The following is a 26,410-nucleotide window of genomic DNA, read 5'->3' on the forward strand; positions in this document are numbered from 1 at the left end:
ATTCTTGCACAGTCAAAGCTTTTTTGAAGACTGTAAATATATATATGTATATATATTTAGACAGAATAAAGATAATCCAAAGGATTAAGCAGCAAAGAAGGGTGTAAGAGACAAGTGTTTCTCCCCAGTTATGGGCTAGCTGTCCAATTTTGTATCTTCTGATACCTTCTCCCACAGCAGCTCTTGCCAATTAAAACAAATTAAGGAAGAACTTGTTCTTATTTACACCCTGAACACTAGTATTCACGGCTCTCAAGAGAGACCATGACAAACCTGGAAGGATCTCCAAAGCATTTTTCAGCAGCAATGTGGCACAGTGCCAAGAGTGGGAAGGCTGGCCAACTGGCAAAATACAATCTAAAATTTATTTGGCCAGGCTAGGCCTGTAAAAACAAGATGCTTTGTCAGCCAATGTAGTGGGCACTGATGTTCATAACAACTCCTTTTTTTTTTTTTTTTTCCTCCTGAGTTTTCTAAGAACAAATTACTTGGTAATGTTGGCATTCCGGTTTTTTGAAGAACACAGATGGCCAGCAACACCAGAGGGAAGAAACAAAGAAGCCAGTCATTTTGATTTGCTGTATAGAGGCTCTCCAGCAATGAAGTTCCCCCTTTTTAAAATGTTTTTTGAGAATCAAGCAAAACCTGTGACTCTTGTTAAAAAGAAGCTAGTGGAGATTACAATTTTTGTCCTTCAACCATGTTCCCCTTCCTTGAAGGCCTCCTGGGGTAAATATATTGCACGTAAGATATTTATCCCAAGGGAAGTTAATTCAGAAAACAGAACAGAGTCACTTTCACACGCAAACTACGTGCTGCTGGTTTTACAAAAGGTAGGCAGTACCAAAAGAAATAACTAACTCCTGTGTATTTACCGCAGGAGGCCTAACACCAGCCACGCTCCCTCCGAGTCCTCAGCAGTTGGCAACATGGCAGCAAACAGACCCAATTTTTGTGTTGCACAGTTGCTTTTTAATAAGACAGGAATCGACGACATCGGCCAAGCGTGGTCCCCTCTGCCTCCTGCCCTAGGCTTGGTATTAGCGAATTGAGAAATGGTGGTATTTTTTAATCAACTTTTCCTTTTCAGTTTCATCTCACCTTCTGTGAATCTCCAAAGACCTTCCACTTCACCCATTAAATATCCATCTTTCCAAGCCTTACACTACGTTTCACCTCAATTAAAGCCTGGTTTTGCTGCAGCAGGGCTGAGCCTCTAGCTGGTTGGTAGACGTGGGAAATGCAGAGCTGCTTCTCTACCCTCTGGCATCAACCCAGGCCAGGCCACGTGCTCCAAGGAAGGCAGAAGTGCTGACGAGGCGTTTAAGAGCAAGCTCATACAGCCAAACGGTGCCAGTCTGCACATGGCATTTTGTGCAAAAGCAATGCTTCAATTCGCACATTTGCCGCCAGTCCCTATACGACTCTAAGTCCATGGTAGTGGGGGACTGCACAGACAGCAGAGTCGCCTGTGATTATTTACACAACAGCAGTAGTGCGAGTGGCACATTGAAGCTGCTCTGCCAACCTGCCTCAAATCGAGCGATCCCTTTGGTGATGGGGGCTATGCAACCTAGGGTCTCCGAATCACCCACTTAACGCAAAGTGATAATGAAGCACCAGAAACTCACAGGCGTCCTCTATGCTCATTAGTGACACAGGCACTTTCTTGTTAGAGAACAGAGCCAGAGCTGTGGAGGTTTTGAAGCCCAACAGCCATCTTTGCACCCAGCCTCCGCAATGCGTACTCTTTAAATGCCATCGGCTTTTTTTGCCAACCCCCCAAGCCCCTTCCAGCATCATGGTTCCCAAACAACTTCTCTCCCTCCACTGAAACCAAACTCCCAACCCAGAAGTTCATGCATTCAGACTGAACTAAAGCACAAAGCACAAAAGCAACAGGAACATGCTCTTAGCGCAATCTTCCACTTGCGGTTCAGTGACTAGAGAAGGAACTGAAATGCACACAACGACTAGATCAAATCAACAAGGAGCACGAAACCACCTGCTTCACCTGAAAGTCTGCAGGCCAAATGATCAGGTCTGTTGTGGCAGAGACCCTGACTGCAGTGACTTTATCCAGCTTGAGTCTTGAAGATCTCAAAGTGTGGACCACCACAAACTCTCGAAGTGACCTACCCCAGCACTGCAGGAATGGCAAAGTAAAGGTTGAAAAGTTAACAGAAATGCTTTCAGTAGGGGAGCCAGGATAAGGATTGAGGGCTGTTAGCTAAGGATATGTTCCAAAAGTGTACCAACCACTTCTGGTGGCAAGGGAGCTAGGAGAAAACGAGCAGGAGGACTTTCAGAAAAGCCACAAGCAGACAGGGACAACCTAAGGAAGACAAGAAGGAAGAACAGGTCTTTCTGACTAACTAGTAAATGTATAGCATCAACTCCAGACAAAAAGTGGAACCGAGTGATAAAATGCACTTGCTGGAGACAAGTCTGTTGAAGCCAGCTGCCCTTGTCCCAGCCTCATCACAGTCTGTGTCCCAAGGCTGCAAGAGATGGCTCTGGAAGGTGTTTCATCAAAGCTATGCAACATTTTACTGTTGCAGGAGGATGTCTGGTTACAAAATCCTCACTGATCGCATGAGATACATAACTGATGGCAAGTTCCCTACTATAACGTCCAAGAACTCAACGTATTTTCTGAGAAGGTAAAAAATTTCAAGTGTCTGGGACTGAAACTGAATTTAGGCAGATGAAAGGCAGTAAATATGCGTCGTTATGGTAACAACCATCTTCATACAGCTCGCCTTCAATTAATCCAGAATTCTCCTCATAATACCCTGAGCTCAGCAACAAACAAACATATTTGTGTCTCACAGGTTGTTCTGTTCAACTACTTCAGCAAGTCCAGTTCCAGAGTAAAAACAGTTGACAAGGAATGTATGTGTGTATGTGCCCTGCACACACGGCACAAATAAACAGGGACGGGAACTATTAGTGTCACTAATTGTAGAATATCCTTGCTTTGTATAAGATGAACAGATGGCGTGCTCATGAGAAAACTTTGTCAAATATATAGAGTGGAAAAGTGACAATTCAAGTCAAGACAGTTATTTGGTATCTCAAATTAACGCTCTTATCTCCATAACATGTTACACTTAAAAATCCTAACAGCCACAAATAACAAAATTCTCTTCTTGTTCCCCAAATTTCACTTTGCTTTCAGGAGAAGGTGACAAAAATTGAACTCTCAAAGAAAAGACTACAGAGAGCGCCATGCAGAGGACTAAGGAAATATCTGAGTTAAGTCAGTCAATTGTGTTCCAGTTTTCCCTGTGCTGAGTGACCTGTTGCCCTCTGGTTTTTATTTGCTTTTGCACTGGCACTGCCTTATGTAACTGTTCCCTCCAGCTCATAAATTTCCAAGGTGAACAAAAGCTCAAGTGATTACATTCAGCTTGGCCACAAAGGTGATTTTTTTCCACTCACTTCTACTTACCGGGTTTTATATTTTTAATCACATGAAAGTATTAAGCCCATTGAGGTTAAGTTGATCGATTCGGCTTCTAAATGCCTGCGCTTTCCCATTTTTGCCTGGGACAGTATTTCTGATAATGTTAATAACTACAAAGATTAAAATGGATTAAGGCTGGAAAGGGAAAATGGTTTGGTGGTTGTTTTTCCTTCCCCTTCGCAGGCCAGGCTGCGCTTATTTTGGTTTGAGTACTCAGGACTGCTTTTCATCTCCCTGTGCATCGCTTTGCCCACACTGACATCCTACAAAAGGCAGTTTGTCTTTCCAGAACAGTTCCTACATGAAAAAGACTGAAAGTCCATTATCTGAAGTCATTTGCAGTGATAGCTCTGAAGCAGCCTGACCTGGAGTCACAGGGAGGCAAAAGCAAGCACAGCCATAATCCTTCCTCCCCATAGCATGAGTCTGCTCATGACGTTTTCTTGATCTGACCTTTCTTCAGCGGTGAAAGCTATCGCTGGAGATAACAGCAGCCTAGGGAGACCAAGAGACCCATGCTTACAAAAACGTGAAAACACCAACAGATCCTCGGCAGCATTCAGTCTGTAATCCTAGCAAGGTAATGAGATTTACAGAAGCTAAATCCTAAGATTTTTTTATTACACTGTGACAGCATGTTCAATTTTAGTATTTGTCAACGTGCGTGAATTCAGCTTAGCATTTGCTTATAGCACAGTCGATACAAACTTCAACCTAAATTTGTGTAGAACATATATAATTAACAAGTCAGAAACAATTTTGACCTCCCAAAAAGTATACTTTTGAGACCTACTTCACTCCTTCCCAGAACATTAAAAGAATTAAACCTTCATAGCCATACAAACTAAAATGAAATGACATTTCAAGCTCCAGACCTTTGAAATCCTGATGAAATCTACCTCCTACATGTAGCATGTGGCAATTGTCTATGTTCATTATGAATTCTTTCTGCACCTGAATTAACAGAATTATTACCTGAATTATTATTATTTTCTCTGAATTACCAGGGTCTGGAGGCAGCCGCTAGCAAAGAGCGGATGTCATATACCTACGGTAAACTGATTTTTCATTATCAGGTGAGTTCCTGCACAGGCAAAAGGTCACTATTGAGGAAGTCCTTTCATCAGAAAGTATTTCTCCCATGAAAACTGTGGCAAGAGTCTAAAGTGACAATCAAAATATATTCAGAACTAGCAAATATTTAGCTTTTAGTATTTGCTATATAGTAGTATTTACCTAGTGTACACTATTAAGTAATTTTTATGACACCTCTGCCAGGCAGATGTTTTAGAAAAGGAAAGAGAAGAGATATTTTTTAGGGAAAACCCCTCTCATCCATAATCCTGGTGCAATTTCCTCGGGTCTTTCTGGGAAGAATCCTGCAGTGGAATCCTAGACTTCGTATTAAATTAGGGCAGAAAATACTCCTGGCTCGTAAAACATACTTAACATCCCACAGAACTAACCAAAGTGCTATTACGTGGATTACCAGTATCTTTAACATTGAAAAGACATGCATGTGAAGAAAATACCCACCCTATAAAGAAGCTGAAGCATAAATACTCAGACTAATCTATAACATTTGATCGGTACTAGACATTAAACTGCAAAATACGTAACGCCGCAAGAAAGTAAAACTTCCTGGCAAATCGGCCCACAATACTAGCAGACAGAACACAGCCAAGGGAGGCTTGCTGCCCTTTCAGTCCTGGGGGTCCCAGAACTCCCGAAACTATTAAAGAAGTTTAAATATATCTTAATGCCAAGCCAGAGTGCAAAATCAATGCATTTATTTTCTATTAACGACAAGGTCAGATATAACCGTGTGACTGAAAGCTGCAGGTAACCTAACATTGCGCAGCAGCGACCCTTTGCCATAGGGAGCAATGTTGACGCAGCGGGGCAGGAAGGGCATGAGAAGGGCAACTCTCCAGCTCACTCCTGTCCCTCCCAGCAGCTTCGTGTCCGGTTGAAATTTCATGTCAAAACAGCTTTACAGTGATGCTCAGAGAGTGAGAACAAGATTTAAAAGGACATAAAGAAGGGGGCAGGGAGCTACAGATATTTTAAGGTAATGCCAGCAAGGTACAGAGATACAGGAGGAGCAAACCATTGTGCAAAAGGAAAGATGGGCTGTTCAGAAGGAAAGAATGAACTGGCAGTGTTGAGCACTGAATACCACAAACAGATGAAGGCAAATGTAGGTTAAAGTGCAACTGCTTTAGGATTTTATTTTTAGTCATATTGTTCAAGAAAATGGGTTTTCAAAGCACAGTACTTCATGGCTGGCATGGTCATCTCCCTTTAACCAGGATGTATAAAGACTATAAAAACCAGCATAAAGGGAACTCCAAATGTTGCTGTAAGATCTTTACTGAAGAACAAGCGTTCAAACTGCAAGTTACAGATCCTGAACGAAACTTTCCAAAGTTTGGAGCACCAGTATTTCTTAATGTTTCTCATTAGAAGTGTTTTTAAGAGCACTTAAGAGAAAAGGGTTCATTTTTTTCCATTATCAGTAATGCCGAGGACAGTAAGAATTAATGCATGCAAGCTGTAATGGATTCTCAAAGCCAGAAATATCTCTCACATCAAAAAACATAATTGAAATTTGACAAAATTCATGTAAACATGCTAGCACTTATGAAGCAGTCACTTCAAATTCCCCATTTCTAGGCATATTAGGTCTTATACAGTCTTTCCATCACGAAAGATTTTAGTGATTAAAATTCAGAGATAACAAGCAGAAAGCAAGGTTACTTATTGAAGCAGAGGCAGCAGAAACTCCACCACCCTGTCTGGTCTTCTGCGGCGCAGACATCTAAATCCAGTCTAGAGACCCAGAGAAGAACCAGAGCAACTTTAAATTCTGGAAAGGTACATTTTCTGCAGAGAATTTCTTTGCTTCTGTTGAAACGTATGAAATATTAATGTCAATTCGTTACACATCAATGCATTTGTATACTCCCCTGTTATCAAGTGTCCAAATGAAAACAGTCTGTTCTGAATAATTTACTCCTGAATCATCAGCCAGCTTTATTCTGCATATCCAGATCTTCAGTATTCGCCAAATCACATCTACGACTGACAACCTTTTAGAAAACACGTTCTCGCCGTTTAGTGTCAGAAAGGTACCAGCATGTGTTTGTTTGATGTGCTACAAAACCTGATATTTAGAACAGATAGCAGTGAGCTAATGATAAAGTAAAAATACATATAAAGGGTATAAAACTTGATGATTTAAGTTTGTGGGCTGGATCCAGCATACAAGAACATGTTCAACCTCCAGTAGTAGTCTCTGCACCCATCCTTCCAGGAGGACACCAAATGCAGGAGGAGGCTGAGGGTTCAAAGAACTGTTCTAGCAACCCACTTGCTGCCCTTTCAGTCCTGGAGTTCCCAAAGCTCAGCCCATCACAGGAGCATGCAGCCTCATACCGACTGCCTCAACCAAAAGCTTTTCAGCAGAGAACCTATTTAACGAAAGCTAAAGGCTATGGGAAACCGCAGCTCCTTACAATAAATGGTGATTTTGACTCAAGTGGTGACAATGCTAATTAACTCCATGATTTTTTCTGGAAGTACCAGTCTAATACCCTTACTTGAAGCAAGCGTCAGACTTGCTGACAGCTCACTACTGCCCTCAGCAAAGGAGGCAAAAGTTACATCTGATGGCTGTTCAAAAAAAAAGATTCGCACAACCACTTCCCTTTGAAACATGAAGCTTCATTACTAAAATAATTCATTTTGGTTTTGTTGCGGGGCTCTTTGGTAAGAGAAATTACAGCATCTCAGAAATGCGTATTCTTCCTTCATGTCCACATCTCCTTTCTGTCACTGCACAGGGTGGATGGAATACAAATGTATTTATGGACTGATGTTACCGTAATAATCCATTACTGGGGAAAAAACAACTTCAAAACAAGGGTCACTGACTACAGAATTCCCTTATGAAATACAACAGTGGTTCTGACTCAAGGATTCTTTTCTTTTAATGAACACAGGTATTTTTCCCATTTGCTCACTAATGTATTCAAACTTTTTTTTTTTTGTAAAACTTTTTCCATTTGTTACTAATAGAATGTAATTATTTCCAATCTCAAGATCCTCAGCAGAAAACTCCACTTTTGCGAGGCTAGGAAAAAACCTAAAACCACACACCATTATTAAATTGGCCACTGCAGAGATACAGGAGTGAAAGGCGGAGGGTCGGCACTTAGGAAGGATAAGCTTTCGGAGACTGAGAGGAAGAGTGGACTAACAGAGTAACTTTAATGATATACGTAGATAGATAGATAGTCTCTGTATGACCCCAATTTACTTGTACATTTATTTATTCTGGCCTTGGTATAACCACAGAGTTTCAATTAAATCACGTGGTCTGCATAGGTATACTCCAGGTGCGTGCATGTACGTGTGTGTGTGTATGCCACCCACATTTCAGCTGTACCTAATCCAGGTACTCTTTTGCTACAAGCTACTACAACTATGAAATGGATTATGAAATCCAAGGAAACTTGCTAAATGTTAATAGTTAACATCCCCAAATTAGCCCATGGTGTAAGTTGCAGTAGCTACTGATAAGAGATGACGTTGTAAGATTCACTAACACATTGCAGAGGAAAAAGATACCAAACTGAAACACATTTCCTGTCAGAAAAAACCAGATAAACAGAAGATGGGAAGTCATGCCTTTAGTTGTACATCCATATGAATTATAAAGATTAAAAAAGAAATGCAGTGTTCAGCACCAATAGAGCTGTATCTGTTTCTCTGGCAGATAAGACCAGATTATATAATGTGACTGGTAATAAAGACGTACTTGCAATATGAAAATAGACGTTATGCAAGATAAAAGAGGAGTCTTTCCCCTCCTTTGTCCTAAAATGTCAGGGATGCTTGATCATCACAATTTGTGAACTTTGCTCTTTTTCAGCTTCTACGTTGCAGGTACTACCTAATTTCAGTATTTGATTAGGAAAAAAAGACTGATCAATTTTGCAGCACATGGAATACAAATATAATTTTAATATAACTGCTGGTTCAGCTGATTTTATGTTTGATTTCTACATCCTCAGATTTTCCAAGCTTAACGTAAAAAGCGCTGTCAAGACATATATGACGATATAAAACAAAACCCAAAATTGCATTCACCACCCAGAATGCATCTTTGTATCTAAAGATGGAGAACAAGTTCAAGTACATTGAAGACCCGGTGGTGAAAAATACACTGACTTGATCTGGATGCAGTGAACTCAGCAAAGGTAAAATGTCGCAGCATGTATGTAGATAAATCAGGTTTATATATTTTGCAAAAGAAAGCTTACCTGCCCATTTTTTCCCAGTTCCATCTCAACTATCGCAACAGGAGTGTTTATCTGATCAACGTGTCTTGACTGTGATTTCAGATCCACTCGCCAGCTCATGTTTTTCAAGACATTGTCCCAACGGCTTTGGTTGATCAGGCTCTCATGAATCTTTAGTCGGTGGTTCTTCCAAAATTTTGCAATGACTGCAGCTTGATCTGATGTGATGCCACCTTGTTTTTTGGTTTGGGCAGTGAGAAAAGCCTCAAGTTGATTCAAATCCATGTCTGCTGAAGCAATCGACTGTAGGGAATATAAAAGGAGTAAAAGGGAAAAGCTTGCTCAAAAATACAGTCTAGCAGAAGGCCACGTCTTTAGGGTTTTACAAATATTGGATTTTAAAGATATAGTGCAAATAAATCCGGGTTATGGAAATAACCTGACAACTTTCATTAAAATGCCATTTGCAAGTGCCTGCTACTTATCCCAGATTCCTGTCCTCAGACAGCTGGAGGGCAATGGATCGGGAACAGTGATGAGGGAACTGGGAGCGCCTTTGGGAATGCAGTACTGGTACAGGATAACAAAGAGAATTCTCACTGTTTCCCTGGCCCCCTCCTCCAGTATGCCCTAGGCATACCCAACTGGTCACTACTGGGAACACCGGGCCAGGACTCTGCCATGATACTGCTGTTCTGATGGTCTATTAAACAGGAAAGCTGGGGCAAACGTGACACGCGCCCGGCCAAGGCTGAAACAAGAGAGGAGACATGCCAGCTCCCTGCAACACCCGCAGCTTCACGGGCCACCCCAGCACCACAGACAAGGCAGCACAACCGGTACACGGTGCACCAGTGAAGCGGGGCCTGCAGCACTGGCCGCAGCGGCGTGTGGGTGCAGCGGCAAAGCGTGGGACTTCCCAGGGAGGGTCCATGTGCACGGAGCAATCCTTAAAAACATGACTGCAGCTTCTTCCCACGCATCAGCGGACTCTGTCAGGGTAAACACTATGTTTGTGTTTTGCCAGGAAGCGTACGGGGTCCTTCGCTCCTACTCCCTGCGCAGCAACAGAAATTATTCTTCCCAACTCCCTTTTTTTAATAGATTGCCAGTTTTCCCACCTAATTTTCCAAAACTGGTAATCCTACAGCCTTACATTTGCATCGCCTAACTGGCAATGCTTGCAAAATACGGCCATGCAGGGAGGGGAGGACAGGAGGCAGAGAGAGAGGAAACTGTGGCTAAGCTTCCCCACCACCGTTTCAAGCAGACGCTTCTGCTTCATTCTCACCCAAAATGGATGCAGCTTGTCTGAAACGAACGCGGCACCTCCAAGCATGCGCCAACATGGAGCACAGCAAGGTGAAGAGCGGTCAATGCTGCAATCTTTGGGATTCGCCTTCACTGCATTCTCCCTGACGTGGTATTCCTGCCGCCGTATTCCACGTGCTCAGGGAAGCACCGATCTCGCTCTCAATAGCCAAGGGGGTGACACTGTGTGGCTTCTGGCCAGACGCACGCTGTGTGTTTCACATCGCTCCTCTGCAAAACTGGGTGACGCTTACTTCAAAACAGGGGGTTGGCGCTCTGCGAGCTGGCCAAGGACCTGCTGCTTCACCGGCAGCGAACTGCAACTGCCAGCGGGGTGAGCTACCGGCCGGCTCTGCCGCCTTCCTCTAGACCAGACACGTCAAAGTATACACCATCTCAGCCGCATCAGCACTGACAGTCCTTTTTGAAATAAAACGGCAGGTAACAAGAAAGCACAAGAACTAAGGCCAAACCAAAGAGCTCGCGCATCACGCAAGTGACAGAACAGCGGCGGGTTTGCTGGTTCGAAGGGAGGGAAGCCGACACCAGGACGTGCTCAGCAGCCTTCGGCAGCCACCCCACCGCGTCCGCCTCACCTTCGGCGCTCTGCTCAAAAGGAAAAGCAAACCAGAAACAACACCCCCAAAAACCCCAACAAACAACTTGTGATCTACAACCATTAGCTGCCTTTTATCATCCACGTGTAAAATCTCTCTCCTGAAGCTTCTGTAATGTGTGTGTGAATATATATATATTTTTTTTTTCTTCTTAGAGGGATGCGCCACCTTCCCTAGCTCTCAGAATGGATTAGCAGCCATCTGTTACATGGCAGAGAAAAGAAACAGCAATCCACACTAGAAGTCACTGCTTGGCTGTATCAGGGTTCCAGCTTAATAGGAGCATCTGCCAATTTATTGTAAAATTTGAGATGCCTAGTGCACCACCGTCTTTTCTACAGGGCATTCGCCATGTCTGTATATATTGCTTCCTTTTATCATGAGGATATTTCACTTGAGGTAATTATCCTGTAATACCTAATTATGCTGTAAGTGAAAAAAGCACTTTTCATTTTCAAAGAAAAGCTATTTAGGCTGACAGTCCTTTCCTACATCCACGTCTTACATGAACAGGACTGTCCATTAACAGTACAGTGGAATATTTTGTTTTAGTATTTTTCGTATCACTACATCTGTGTGGGGATCTGTTTGCGTGTTGTGTGACACTGGCTACCGCCTACATACACCTTTTGTGTTGTTTTATGGAACAGAGGAGGAACAGAGGTGAATCAACAACCCCAGACCCCAGCACCTTATGTAAGCTGTGTCAAGACTAAGATCAAGTTGAGATGCAGACTTTCTTCTCAGTTCAGCTGTGCAGAAAATTGCCTTCTGTTTTATTCCCGTGCAAAAACCAAGAACATAAACTGCATCCGCTGCACTGAACCAAGCAAAGGTGTCGTAGATGCAGATTCACTGGATCAAATAAACAGGTAATCCTTTTCTAGGCTTGATTTTTATAACCTTCAAACACTACACATTTGTAATACCTCAGATTCTTTTTAACCTTACCCCCTTTGCAACAACTCTTTTGCAAGATGCAGCAAGATTTCTGGCGGTGCTTTGCTAAGCTGGAAAAAGACGCACACACAAAGTTCCTTATTGTGCTTGACACATGACATAAATTTGACTTTGAAGTGTATCTGAAAGAGGAAGCTTATGACCAAGCTTGCAGTTTTAAAGCATAAGGAAAACAGAGCAATATTGCTAGGGCTTATAACAGGGCAGTTATACTTGCCTGTTTGGCAGAGATCATCAACAGATTGACAATTAGTTAAGATCCGGTGCGGGCTATGTTTAAAAACTCTGTATGTTCATATACTACAAGCACCCCGATACAGTTTGCTACCAAAACACTACCACGTAAAACAAAGGAAGGAAGCCATGTTCATAATTAACAGCCATTTATCTCTCTCTCACACACAGACATGTGTGCACATGTACACATGATATGGATCACTTCATCCTGTACACGTAAACTGCTAAGAAACCGTAAGATAACTATGCTGTATTTTGGTATGCCACTATAGGCCATCGTTCAGACTAGAATCTCTCAGCTTGGAAATATGACAACTACTTAAAACCTCCTTTTTAAAAAAAATAACATGAATTTTAATTGGAAATGGATCAAACAATGAACAAGTTATACTTCAGCATAGCTGCATGAAGATATTAATGGAGATATATTTTTTTAAATTCCTCGGTAAAACCCACCAGCTATAAAACTTTTCAAGTCACCGAAGAACAGCAACTCATTTTAATATCCTTCTTCATCTTAACTTTGAAACATTTCACCATGGACAGGAAACCTGATACAAGTTACAAAGAATGAGAGCACAATTAAGGTCTTTGCTGGTCTTCCATCTCTGTTATTGTTATAAACAATATACAACTGTACAACTAGTTGTATACAACACCTATACAATTAATTCTTTAAACAAGCATAGCAGTTCTCCATTGCTCTTATGAATGGTCACAGTTAAATTTTTTACTTTTTTTAAGCTTGAGGAGATGTTTTAATTTAACTTGGCAAAAATTTGTATTTCCAGTCATGTTCTGCCAAGCATTACAAACAGTTCTTCCTATTACTTTTAACAATGCTCATTTGTTAGATAGAATATCGAATTATAGTGAATACACCTTATTGATATTTCTAGAGATTAATTTAAACTTAAAACATGAGTGGTTCTTCTGTGCTTATAACTAAAGACAGATAAAATATGTGAGTGTAGGTCTCCTCTCCTGCTTTTAAGCCCTAGGAGCTTCGGGTGAGCATTTGCCACCCCCAGGACAATGGCCAGCTGCTGTCCACCTCCCACACAGCGATAAAGATGGTTTCACTGCTGGAATAAACAACACACGCACACGTTAGCATTGTTAACTGCAAACTTCTCAGGACTTAAAGGTGTTGAAACCTGTTTTATCCATCAGTTCCTACAGCTGAATCACTGTCAGCATTGGTTCGAGAGGGGTACATCTTATTAATGCCAGTTACTTGGTCCAGACAGACCTTAAAGTGCAGGATCTACTGCTGTACCTTGAGTCACTGCCAATGACCTACAGCAGTATGTTATATAGACTTTACATTCTGAGCTAAGCGTGTCTACGTGGAGATCCTGCCTTAGTTGTTTCCCACCTCCTCTCTTCAGCAGTCCTCAATAAGCATACTTTTGCAACGTATTGTCACAGCCCCCTTTCTATTTACATTCTGCCCCATCTCTATGCCATTCTACAGCACGTCGAGAAGTGCCGTAGCACTGAGGAAAAAAGGTTATGTAGGTCCTAATTCCAGTTTTTATTGGTAATCACAAATTATTTACTATTTCACCATGAAAATCTTCAACCAACAAAAAGCAAAAAAATTTTCTAAGAATGTACAGAATCACAGCTGTTCTATGCCAGTAATTTACATTACCATGACTGTTCGCTCAAGCGACTAAGTAAAAAAAGCCTATTTTCAAAAAGAAAATCTGTAAGAGAACACCATTAGATATTAAAAATTTCCTCCCATTACGTACTTTGAGATTTGTTAAAATAGAAATATCTCCCTCCATCCCCAGGAAGCACAGCTTATGGACAGCATGTCATACTACAAACACGCAAATTCTACCCTCAGCAGCTGGGCACACACCTGTCCTTCCAGAGGCTGGGCAGATGCTTCTGAACAAGAAACAGTTTTGGTCACACCACCTTTTCCTTGTGTTCACCCTCAACACTTACCCACTATGTCTTCAAATATAATTCAGCCAATAAAAATATGACTTCAAATACTATTTCCTTAATGGAACAGTATTTGATAATCTGGAGAGTTTTGTATTGGCTTAATTAGATTCATTAGACATGTGCCTTAGTACACAGAACAGGAAAACAGACTTAAATTCATCGTCTCTTCTGAGAAATAGAGCCTGACAAGCACGCAGTACTACTAAGAAATGACAATCGGCAAAACCCACCAGGAAAAAACTGACTTCATTTCCAGAAATAAAACGTTACTTGTCAACCACCCGGTACGAGCTCCAAGAGCTGCCCATGCCAGCATGTGTAGGCATTTTCGCCAGCGACCCTCAAAGCTGCAGGCTGCTGCCAGCCCGCAGCACAAAGGCATCACAAGCTCAGAGAAATAAACGATTCAGTGCCGCCTGCCTACTAACAAACTCGCCTCTTCAGGTTTTTGGGAGGCAGGGACGAGAGGCTAGTCCTGCATCACAGCCCTTGCCTTTTGGATGCTCTTGGAAATACAACCTTAAAACCATTCTCAGATGGTGGGAGCACATGGACAGAGGCGGGGGCCAGCTGCAGACAGCAGGAACACGTCAAGGGACCCCACTCGGCCAAACCACTTTGATCACACAAAACCAATTCCTGTTTACTTCAGGTTACTAGGCATTTCTTCCTCTTACCAACCTTAGAAGAAAACTTTTACTGGATTTGGGGCAAATGGGGGTGCCTGCTGCATGCAGCTTTGGGGCGTGCGGTTTCTTTCCCCCTGTCTAAGAAGAAAGGCAACCCTGGGAGAGGTTCTCTGTCTCCTCATCTTTGGACGTAATGGCACGCACGGGTCCTAGTGACACTAAGCTATTTGCCAAAGTCAGCTCAGCATGTTCTTCTACAAATAGTAGCTTCAGACAGGAGGAATTTGAGAAGATCCCTGCAACCCTGTGGTTTCTGGGTCCTCCTTTGTAAGTATGTACTAACCAGACTCTCTCCCAAGGGCTGCCGAGATACCCAGTCCTGTAATAAATGAGCTGTTCCCAGAGATGTTGCCTGGATATTAGTCCAGTAGACTTTCCCACGTTTCCGGAGACAGTGGAGGTTTTCAACTAGCTGGTAGGTTGTGCCTCACAAACACTGTTTATTAGAGTCCAAGAGCTCTCCTGAGAATTGGAATTAAGATAAAATTAGATGCAACAGCCTGTCTGTCTGCACTTGAAAATGGTGATCCATCTTTCTGAAAAAATCCGAAAGCTAAAGACTTCAACACCCCCCCACAAATTTGTAAGTCAGAAATCACAAGTGACCTTGACAACACATTTGGTATTTCTACATTGAAGTAGCAAGATTTTAACTAATCTTTAAGTCTTCATCTAATCCACGGGAGATCGCACGCATTGCCATCATTCAAGTTCCATACTGTGTCCCAGCATTATTTGTTTGCTTCTTACTGAGCTGTAATACACAGTTAAAAGTGAAATGAAACTGTTTGCTAATAGAAAAGAGCTAACTGTGAATCACTAAGAGAATAATAATTTATGTTAAAACCTGTAGTTTATTTTTTTTCTAGTGTGTAATAGATCTTCTGCAACAACTATTTCTTATTCCAACCTGTGGAGCCTTCTGATTCGTTGCCAAGGAGACACTAACCAGGTCAACGGACCGTCGGCAGACTTGGAAATATTTTGGAGTTACTCTGACTTTCATCAAGCTTTCTCCTCAGACGAGAGGATTCGCAACACACAGCAACAACAAAAAAATTACTTAACTGCTACTGCAGATGGGAAAAATGCGTGTGCATGATGAAGTTTCAGGAAAAATTACATGCTTCCTGCATTTCTAACCTTATTAAGCTTGATTCTACCCAGACTTGTCAAATGTGCACAATGAAGATAAACCCCTTCTGAGCGGGTTGCTTCCATGCGTCCTGACTGACTCCTCCATTCTCTCTCCCCAAGGTTTCCACCACGCAGAAACCCCCTCAAACCCCTATCTTGGTTTTTTTGCATACAAGCTCACCTAACTTGACGTCCTCTGCTAAAATTACTTTTTCATTTGAACACGAAGTTCAGTAAGAGGGGAGTAGATATTCAGCTGTTTCTGGCCTAGCTTACAACTGAACACAAAAGAGATCTTGGCATTAGTTTTTAAAACATCTGAAGTGACCACAACATTTTTTAATCCAGCCTGCCTCTGCCATTAGTCTGTATGTCTGCTAGAAGTGACCAGTTTGAACTCATAATTCCATAAAACACCACTTCCTAAATTTATTTGCAGGAGGTATCACTTTCCTGCAGTATGAAGGCTCAGTTGATGACAAAGGAGGATGAAATGCTGATTAAAATAGGCAGCCAGCAGATGAACCGCAACCTGAGCCATGCTCCTGTGGTCAGATCATACTTCCTGCAAATTTGCTGGGCTGAGCTCAAAAAAGTGGCTTCCCCACCCTAGCCCCATCTTAAAAAACAGATTCAGCTGAAGGAAAAATCGAGAATCATTAGGCTTACTCTGTCTGGACTGACCTAAAGACTCTGTCTAGGCTTTATACCACTTACAGAATGAGAATAAATTAAAAAAACCCAAACAGAACAAGCCCACCCACTAACGCCATTAGTCATGGCTAGATCTTCAAACAGCGCCTGCATACTCAGATTACAAACAGATACTAAAAGCTTGGATATTAAGCAATAAACATTAAAAAGCACCTCCCCCTTCCTAATAATAGTTTCCAAATTTACTTAAATTTGTACTTAAATTATTGAAAATAGAAAGAGGAAGAGATGTACAAGAAAAAAGGCAATGGAAAGTGCTTCTCAGAGAGCACAGATAAGTCGACAGGCCAGAGGAAAAACAGGGAACCGAAAAAAATAAGGAAATGTTCTATTAATAGCAGATACAGTTGCAACTACGAGGGTCAAATAGGAGGAATAAAAATATAAATGTATTAAAATACAAATAGAGGTTGTCCATCCTGGCCTGTACTCAACTGAAGCACAGCAAAAAAAGCCAAAGCTTTGCTATCGGTTTTCTCCCCAGCTGAGTTGAATTCTTTGCTATGGTTCAGAAAGCGTTTTGCCACTTGGGGTAGAGGCACAGAAACGTCACATTTCCAGTAGTTCTTAAACATGCATCCATGTTACAGCCAAGTTTGACAGATTCAATCTTTTTCAAAATTAATGTGCACATACGTGTGCCCTGAAGCTTCAGCAGAGGCAAGTTGCCTTCTTGGAGAACATAAAAATCTTTGCAGATTATGTTATTCAGTCTAAAACAGATTCTTCTTTGGTCCTCCTCAAGGAGCTAGATTCAAAAATAAGAACTCTCAACAGATGGAAGCCATTTAATGCAGTACTGCTAATGACAGAAAGGAAAATAAAAGGCAGAGAGAAATCCAGATAGGACAGAATAAATACCAGATGGCAAACAAAAAAAATATTCAAGGGAGGGAGTAAAAGCAGGAAAAGACACACACAGATAGACACATACACACTCTGACAGTCCCGGAACTGGTGACATGACCTGTCGTTCCCTTAAAAGACCACGTGGTCAGCTTTTTTTCTGCTGCTCTGTTCTCTTACAATAAAATAAATGAGAACTGTGTTTATCAGGTTCCTACAATCATTCTGGGAAAATTACTCGCTGCCGTGGACTACTGCTTCATGTTTAATCTCGTTTCACTTAGGAAAGTTAAAAATAGAAGTTGGAGCAGCTCATATTTTGAAGGCACGTGGGGGGGGGGGGGGGAAGAAAAGATGTAGCTCTACCCCGAGTGCAGTAATGGTGCAGACATTAGCAGAGCTTATTGTAGCTCTCTGCAGGCAGCGATCCTGCCAGTGAAATCAGGCAAAGCACAAACTTGCTTTATTATGAACCAAGCACAGAAAACAGAAGTTTTCATTTTTACTCAGTGCATCTTGACTGTTTGCATCTTAAAAGTTAACAATTAACTCATTTAATTTCCCTGTTGATTTACATTTGAACATCAGCTTCCTTTACAGCAAAGCTTAGATGCTCTAGCAGTGAACAACATGAAATACGAGTCACACTCCTCAGCTGTATGGTGTGTTGCCATATACTCTGGTTTGGAGCCAGATTCTGACTCCAGGCTCTGCTTTCCTCTCTTTCACAGCACTACTGTATATTACCTGTACTATTCCGGGCAACAGGCGGAGTAACATTTTCCTACCTGGAAGGAGAAGGGTTTCTGCACTCCTAGACCAGGCTCACAACACAACGCACCACTGCCTTAGCCCACAGCCCTGCAGATACATTTCACAGTGGCAAAGAGATCAGCAAGTAAAGGAGACAAGTTTGCAGACTACAGAGTTTTAAGGGAAGCAAGCAAGGGTGCTTCACCATCTGGTCATTCATCACCTATTTTGACAACTCATGTTACACGTTGACAGGTTTGACAGGCGAGAGGTAAGCCTCCAGTCTCGGGATACGAGCCAGCAGGTCTTCCTTTCAACACAGATAAAATAGTTTTCCCTCTTGTCGGCTCAGTGAAATATAAAACATGTTCCCCAAACCAGTAGCAGCCGTGGTGGTTGTTAACAGCCGAACCTTTATGAGGAGAAACAAGCAGCAGGTCACCGTGTAGGCATCTCAACTGTTCTGTAAAGGTCCCCGCTCCATCCCTGGTGCTGGAAAACAACACTTGATCGGGAGCGAAGCCCAAACCCGGGAGTTCAGAAGAAACTATCCCTCACTTTCCCATAAAGATTTACGTACCGTTTGTTGTATTAAAAATGCTTAGAACGAAGCGTAATAAATATTTTTTGGGGAAAAAAGGCTAAAGACTTAATGAAACAACCAAAACATCAATCTGAAAGTATTCTCCAACAGTACCACGTTAAATATTAACGACTGCTTTAACTACCCCAGAGGGGGTTCTCTATTTCTATCAGATGACTTTGTCAGGGACCTGATCTATCAGCAGAGCTGGCCAAGTCATCAGGGTTTCCAGCGAGCTGTAGGACCAGCAGCACACCCCTGTGCCTCCAGACAACATGCACTGTTCTCGAGAGCAACACATGCATGGTGGCGGTTTGCAGAGCTTGCAGACACACACCACCAGTGAAAACCCTTTGGTGCCCACCATCATCTGGCGTTATTTTTCACCATCATCTGGCGTTATTTTTCACCATCACAGGCCTTAACAGCTAAAAACTTCAGCACTCAAACGCGCCAAGACACCACAGCCCATGCCATCAAAAAGAAAGCAATTATTTTTTCCCATGCCTTCTCTTTGGCTTTTAGTCAAATTGGGGGCTACTCATATTCAATGAACTCCCTACCGTTTGTCCACACGAAATAAAAAATTTCTCTAGTGCTTTCTTTCCATTGCAAGACTATTTATAGATTTCCTAACATGTCATAAACTGATGTGTCATCAAATGAATCCTGTGAACAGAAGCACTCTCCCTGCTGAGCAAGGAACAACTGACACTCTTCTAACCTGCTTCCCAACAAGCCACAGCCAGATCACTCTCTTTCCATCATTCAGGAGACTTTACCCAAAGGACACAAAACAGGGACATGTGCACAGGTACTTGTGTACAAGGAGGCACATCCAGTAAGCGACCGAGGAAGACTCCTCCTGCAAGGTTGCATCAGCCGCTCGTGCCTTTGGGTGTCTTAAGAGTCACCAAGAGAGGACCATCATAGAGGTCTCAAGAGGTCTGAAGCGCAGCATAACAACCTCCAGCCTCCTGAGGACCCCTCAGTAAAGCCCAGCTCCAGCAACACATGTATCTCACACACAACACTGGAAAGCAAACCATGGGGTCATACCACAAGACCCCAACCAGCCCCAGAACCACAGTTTACCATCTTCACCCCAGGCAGTGAATAAAAACTAAGTGTGTCACTGAACGGTGTCAGGAGGGGACTAATTTCTGACCTCTCTTCTTTTGTGCACTCTGCACAGTGCAAAAATACTTTGTAAACATGTACGTGTGATTGCCATAGGAGTATCTGACCAACTACTAAAATAACAGCACACTGCCAAAATGCGCCACTCCTTGTCCTACAGAAAAAGTCTTTTGTTCACTTCAAAAAAGGTAAAAATTGATTTTAATGAAAAATACTAAAGAAATCAAAGCTAATTCAAATGTATAAAGTACTTCTACCACATTTGACCATGTAAAACTAAAGCATACTTACACAAACAGCTCGTTAGAACAAAATATAAAATACTCTTCAACCACAAATGGCAAAAGGAGTACAACAGAACAGCACATCTGACGCAACAGTCTGAAGACAGACAACAAAGCCATGCGTAAGTGTCACACAAGGAGTAAAACTGTCTGTTGCTTACTCGCCTTTTACACAGATACCACTTTAGTGTCTGCGTATATCTTCAGAACATGTTTCATAATCCTGGCAACACAGTTTATAGAGACTGCAAAGAAAGGAAAGAAAAAAAATACCCACCAAGCTGAGGTAGAAACCTTCTGGCAGAGATCCCAAAACATCTCAAACAGAAAAAGAGATATAATCTAGCCTTATTTGGAAAAAACCCCAGAATTTCACTCAAACTGTATTAGTATTGCCACATTTTATTGGGGGTGGGGAGTGGGGGGTGGGAAGAGAGATATGAAAAACAGGCTTGCAGGAATATATTAACATATGCAAAATGAGATAATTAAAAAAATATTTTTTAAAAATGAGAAAATCACTTATTTTAAATCTAAAAATTGTTTGGACAAGTTGGCTATTATTTCACATTTGCTACGCACAGTCTATTTTCATGTTCTTTCAGTGAGATTCTGTTGTGATGTTTTTAACTTACATGGAATCACACATAAACCAGCACTGTTGAGAGGTAAATATAGAAGGTGCCAAAGAATTAGAGGAATAAAAAAAATGTATTCCAAGATCACTGTCACCTTTAGAAGTGAAACACACAGTCCTCAGGGAGAACAGATAAACAGATACCAAACTCGGTAGGGAGTTGGGAAGGAGGAGGGAGTCACAGGCTTGCTATACAGCTATAAAACTATCAACTTCGCAAGAGGTGGCGTACTCTGAATTAGACCTTCGGCTGTCAGCTATAAACAGATGCTTGTGCACTGTAAACAAAGTGAAAGGTAAATCCCCCTTGCTTTTATCAGACAATCCAATTTTAAATCATTGCATGGCTAAAAAGTATCGGGTGATTTGGTTTCCTTGTAGGATTTGTAGGATTTAGTTTCCTTGTACATGACCACTATGTGCAATGGGATATAATTATGGAAAACCTACTGAGCTTAAGTTTCAGGTGTTCAGAAAACATAGCAAAAATGCCTCAAAATAAGAAACCAGTTTGGTTTTCACAATAATGAACTCCTAATCCCTCACAATGGAGGCCAACCACGTTCCAGTCAGTTCTGACTTACTCCATATACTAAATCTTTTTTTGAAGTTATTGTGTAAAATCACACATTTACAATGATAAACCCAAAATTTAGAAACAGAATATTTTAGGCTCTGCCTTTAAAGAAAGTCACTCACTTTGCCTTGTTGTAAGGCCCATGATCCTCCAGGGATGAACGCGGGGCCCTCTCAGTGTTGCAGCCAGCCCCTCCTGCCAGGGAACCGGACTGGGCATTCCCACCACAGCTCAAGTCGCTGCCGGTTCTTACCCGACAGCTCCTGCCCCACTGGGCTCAATGACTAAAACCATCAATGAACAAAAGACTTGACGTAACAAATTGTAGCGTCTGATATTTTGTGCCACTAATGCTTTTTCTCGCCCCCCCTTTTTTTTAATAAATAAGCTATTTAAAAAATTAACGTCATTCAAACACGTTGAAGAGTTCAAGGCTCCAACATTCCAGTCACCACACTGGAAGAAATCCAGAGTACAAGCTGCAAAATGCAGTAATTCTAGCTACACAGCATTTTTATCACTCTTAAGTTTTTAGTATTGTCGGATTTATTTTTTTTTTTAACAAGTTGTTGGATATACTGCATCCAGTTGCTCCAAACTAGCACAGTAGAAAAACTGATGTACGTCATAACAGGTCTGTAGCTGCCAAGCGTTACCACAAATGGAAAATTTCAGATGTTCATCTTGTAAAAAGGGTTGACTTGTAAGCGTCGTCCAAACTCGCTTTTCATACACTAGCTGTGAACCCCTGGCTCAAATGAATGTCACAGCTCTGCATCTGTGATAGGTGTTTATTCCATGCATTAACGGCTCTTTCTGTTGCTCTCTTCTTGTTCTGAACCTTCTGTGAAGCGAGGATGTATATATGCATCAGCAGAGATTACGCTCACCCCAACGTAAAGGATGCACTGACTAGTCTTTTTTCCTAGTAAGATTTATCTTTTCTTGCAATGAAAAGATACATGTGTATTTGAAGAAAGAAAGAAGTCTATTATCTGCTCAGCTGCATGGCAGCCTCACATGAGGCTGGCACGGCTGGAATAAGAATTTTCACTCCATTGCCAGCATCAGTACTGTCCTGGAGCAAGCAAGCACTAATCTCCCTTCACACCAGTTGTAACAGACGGTATCTATATATTTTATATATACCTAAAAAGTATGATATAACAAAGAATATAATTTCAGTGTACAGCTTTTCCTTTCCTTTTAGTCCTTTTTTATGTATCAAAACGAAGGTGAGACAACTCCAGCTCTCTCCGTTTCACAGGCCACATTTAAAGAGGAAAGACAACTACTACTAGTCCAGAAAGTCACCAGCGCCGAGATGACGGCAGTGAACTCCCATAACCCTCCTCAGCATTTCCCCCACACTTTGGGGAACTGGGAACGGAGCATTAGTGTTACTGAAATAAGGGTTTCACGTGTAGTTTTATGCCTAAGGGAGTCTTTTTCCCTTTTCAAATATACTCCATACAGCATGTGTTTGATGAACACTAATGAAGTATAGCATAAGCATTTAATTTGCATTAACAAACTTCAAAGGCAAGATCTCACTCCCTAGTCCTCAATCACAGTCGATTCTTGTTAAGGTCAAGAGAAACACTGCAGGGATCAGACTAATGAATTTCAGCATAATCAATATACTTGCCTTTCTCTGCATGCATATGTGGGTGTCCATACACACACACGTATATATAAACATGTTAATCACACACACATATATATATATGTATGTAACCTATGCTAATCATACCTGCGGGGTTTGCATTTTTCTCTGAGAAACAGAGTGCACCCAAAGCTTGCTGGTGTTATTAATGATGAAAATACTACTTACTGGCATAAGTTCTACAAATGCAACAAACCAAACTGTACATTTGGATGGCGACCACCAGGGAATCCAGCTTTCTCAACAGCAAGCTGTTCCAGAAGTCCATTAACAGACAATTAGCAGATTTCCAGTAGGGCATTTTCAAAGGAAGAAGTAATGCAGAGTCATTACCAACAGGAAAAGCTGGCGCTGACCTGCCGGCTCTAGGCACAGACAGGGCAGCCCCCACCTCCACAGCTGGGACAAAGCAAGTAGGTCTCTACTTGCAGAGATATAATCAACACTGTAATTGAGGAAAAACACAAAGAGAGAGACTGGCTTCTCCTTTGGCCAATACAGACTTCACCACACCTATCATACACCAGTGACGCAGGTCTGCCAACATCTTCTAATTTACCGTTCTTCCATAGAGAACATGAAAATAATATGACACAAAAGGTCAAGTAAACCATTAAACATAAGGTAAGCCATTTTCACTGAAGTGGCACAGTTGCAGCATATTGGCACTTTACAATCTCAAATGAGTCTTGGATTTGCCTCGTTAGGTAATAACCTTTCACCTCAGTCTCACGATCGAGTTATAGAAAATACTACTAATTAAGTGAATGACGTTATAACGGTGGAAGCCCTCCCCTTTCTGCCTGCCTGCAGGATTTGCACGTGTAGTTGCACAGCAGTAGGAAGACTACGAGGTTTGCAAGGTGGAGGTGTGCACTCCTTACTCACACCCCATTGTTTAAACTTTGTACAGATCTGCTCACAGCGCAGAACACCATCACCTTCCCATCCCACAGCTACCAGCAACAACACCGCCTCCTATACATCTCTCCGTAATTACAATAGCAATTAAACCAGTATGGCAAATAGGAAAGGCTTTAACAACACAAATACTGACTATTGCAACTGGAGAAATCGCAGAAAAAGGAGTATTAAAAAAAATAATCCAGAATGAAGCGGGTACATTGTTTGAAGCACCGTCCTTACCGCTCCTGCCAATGTGCTTCAACCATGTCACATCCTGCAGCCAAACTCCCTCTCCAGTTCGCTCTTCTGAAGAGCCTTCCCCCTGCACTTTATGTTATTCCTACATTCACCAGCTGCACCAGTCTTTATTTAAACTAACTGCTTGTACACATACCTAAAATGTAAAATAACTCACATTGGAAGCACTAAGAATGCTTTGGGGCAGTATCCATCAATGTTTTCATCACCACAATACAGCAGGCGCTAGTTCAAGTAAACATTCAATTTTCTACCCTTCCGATGCTGAAATAGGGTGAAAAAAAGCAGCAATGCCTATGGGTTTATATACTGGTAAGAGAAAACGCATGCTGCTACACCAGACGCTGCAGAGGTGGCAACTGAGCTGTGTTCACATCAGAGAGCTCTAATAGTGGTGTTTCACTACATTATCAAAAAAAAAAAAAAAAGAGACACAAGAATTGTTATTTGTTCCAGTCAAATATCAAATTGAGATAATATATTTTTCTCATATATGTCCAATTTTCACACCGTAAGCATTCCTTCCCTCCCAAAATTCTGTGCAAAGTTACAGTTAGCATATTTTCACCTAGCCCACTAACAAGCAGAATTATTCATAATAAGCACAGTCATTCACTGGAGTGAAAGGTCTAACACTTAACACAAGTGTAACACACTCAACTACAACAAAGGACACATGTTTGGGTAGAAAGCACCTTATATCAACACGGTACTTCTTGATACTGCTTTACAAGGGACTTGTTCCCTTTTTCTTCAGTCGAGAAGAATGAGCATGTTTACTGGGTTATCTTTCTAGCTAGTAGATGCAGGCACAATTGCAATTCTAAGTGGCAGAAAGCAAGCGGTGTCTCCTGTTAACTCTTCCTAAATGACTTTATCTCAGCCTTCAGACTGAGGCTGTTCTGCCCCTCAGCCTTGCAGAAGCTCAGACAACTGCAAAGCGCTCAAGAGCTCACGACCCAGGCCACATACTTGAGGAATCACAAGGTATCTGAGAAGAGTGAACACTGACAACTCTTCTCTCTTATTAGAAAATGCAAGAAGTCATTTATTTCCCACGAGCAAATGTCAGCAGAAATCCTGCTGAAGAAGATGCAAAGTTTGGCTTTATCCTCCACAACTGAGTGAACCCAACTGTTGTTCTGCTCTGACTTTCCACCTAAGGGCTCACCCCTTTTATGAAGGGCAAACAGTCTCTTCCTTCTCAAGCAGGGGCAGTAATGCCTCGGGACCTCTTCTCGAGGTAACAGCAGCAGCTTCCTAGTGGGAGAGAAACAGTCTTTGGGGACAATGCACAGTAACAGCACTAAGCAGCCTCCAAAGCACCCACAGTTTGCTTGTGCGTCTCCGGAGCATTTTACACACCAACTGATTTTATCCACTAGTTCCCGCCCCCCCCCAAATTCCACTGAATTTTCCCCCTCAAGTCTTTAAATCAGATTTGGATCAAAAGGTTTCTTATTCAACAGATTTTCTCCAAAGGCATGAAGAAAAGTAATCACTAGAAATAGCTGAGCATTTCACGATACAGAAATCGCTTAAAGATGGGACTTCTATACACTGTGTGTGCCAGTGGCACAGCAGAGGCAAACAACAACAGAACCATCAGCCTCTTGGCTGAAACACAGTGACACTAAACACCAGAGTCATCAGAAAAATGTGGCAGAAATATCAGCATATTCCCAAAGAAAAGCACTGATGGAAAAGGGCTAGCGAATATTATAAAGTGTATACATTGAGTGTGGGTCCATCTAGTTTGTTGGATATCAAGCTCTGGGTTCTCACATATTATTTACGTAGAGTCTGATTAATATTTTACCAATTATAGCAAGTATATTTATTGCAGATGGCCTTTGTGTCAAGAAATACTTATAAATCATATATAATAAATTTAGAGTCCTCACGCGGAAATTTTTATTGTCATTTAGCCAACGCACACGGCTCTGAAGCACACTTCCAACCCCGCAGCGAAGGGCCATGTTCGATAAATCAAATAGCCTGCTGCCACCAGAAGGACAGCAGTGGGATTACTCCAGGCGTAAAGCAACTCTATCACCAGTGAAACTAACACAGTAAATTAAATTTACATAAGGAGGAGATAAATCTAGTACTTTATCAGGATGAAGTCGTCTTTGGAAATAAAAAAAAGCCGGGGGCGAGAATTCGCAAAAGCTGATTTCGGCCAGTTCCTCACCGTTCTGCAACCTTATGGTATAGGAGGCTGGGAAGCACGAAGGCAGAGGGGAAAAAAAATAAAAATTGACAGAAGAACACCAAAATGCTACAGTTCTCCAGAGTCAGGCTTTCCTAGGGTTTTGTTCTACCTTCCAGGATATTCCACACAAGAAATGAGAT

At 41.9% G+C, this 26,410-nt stretch overlaps 1 protein-coding gene across 7 annotated transcripts in view; it reads right to left on the reverse strand.

Moving 5' to 3' along the window:
* Positions 1-26,410, reverse strand: part of COMMD1 (copper metabolism domain containing 1) — a 79,191-nt gene that overhangs the window by 49,359 nt on the left and 3,422 nt on the right. For 4 of the 7 annotated variants that reach the window (XR_008822707.1, XM_056344465.1, XM_056344470.1 and 1 more), the window contains one exon: positions 8,797-9,078. Coding sequence is in view for 5 of the 7 variants with exons in the window: in XM_056344465.1 (XP_056200440.1) it covers positions 8,797-9,078 (282 nt within the window). In the remaining 2 variants the exon portion in view is untranslated. Of the gene's footprint in view, positions 1-3,834; positions 3,965-5,237; positions 6,636-8,796; positions 9,079-17,041; positions 17,308-26,410 lie in introns of those variants that run through there. The other 3 variants (XR_008822706.1, XM_056344469.1, XM_056344467.1) reach the window with 3 other exon arrangements.

This window comes from Falco biarmicus, chromosome 6 (genome assembly GCF_023638135.1).
Source record: "Falco biarmicus isolate bFalBia1 chromosome 6, bFalBia1.pri, whole genome shotgun sequence".
Taxonomy (NCBI): domain Eukaryota; kingdom Metazoa; phylum Chordata; class Aves; order Falconiformes; family Falconidae; genus Falco; species Falco biarmicus.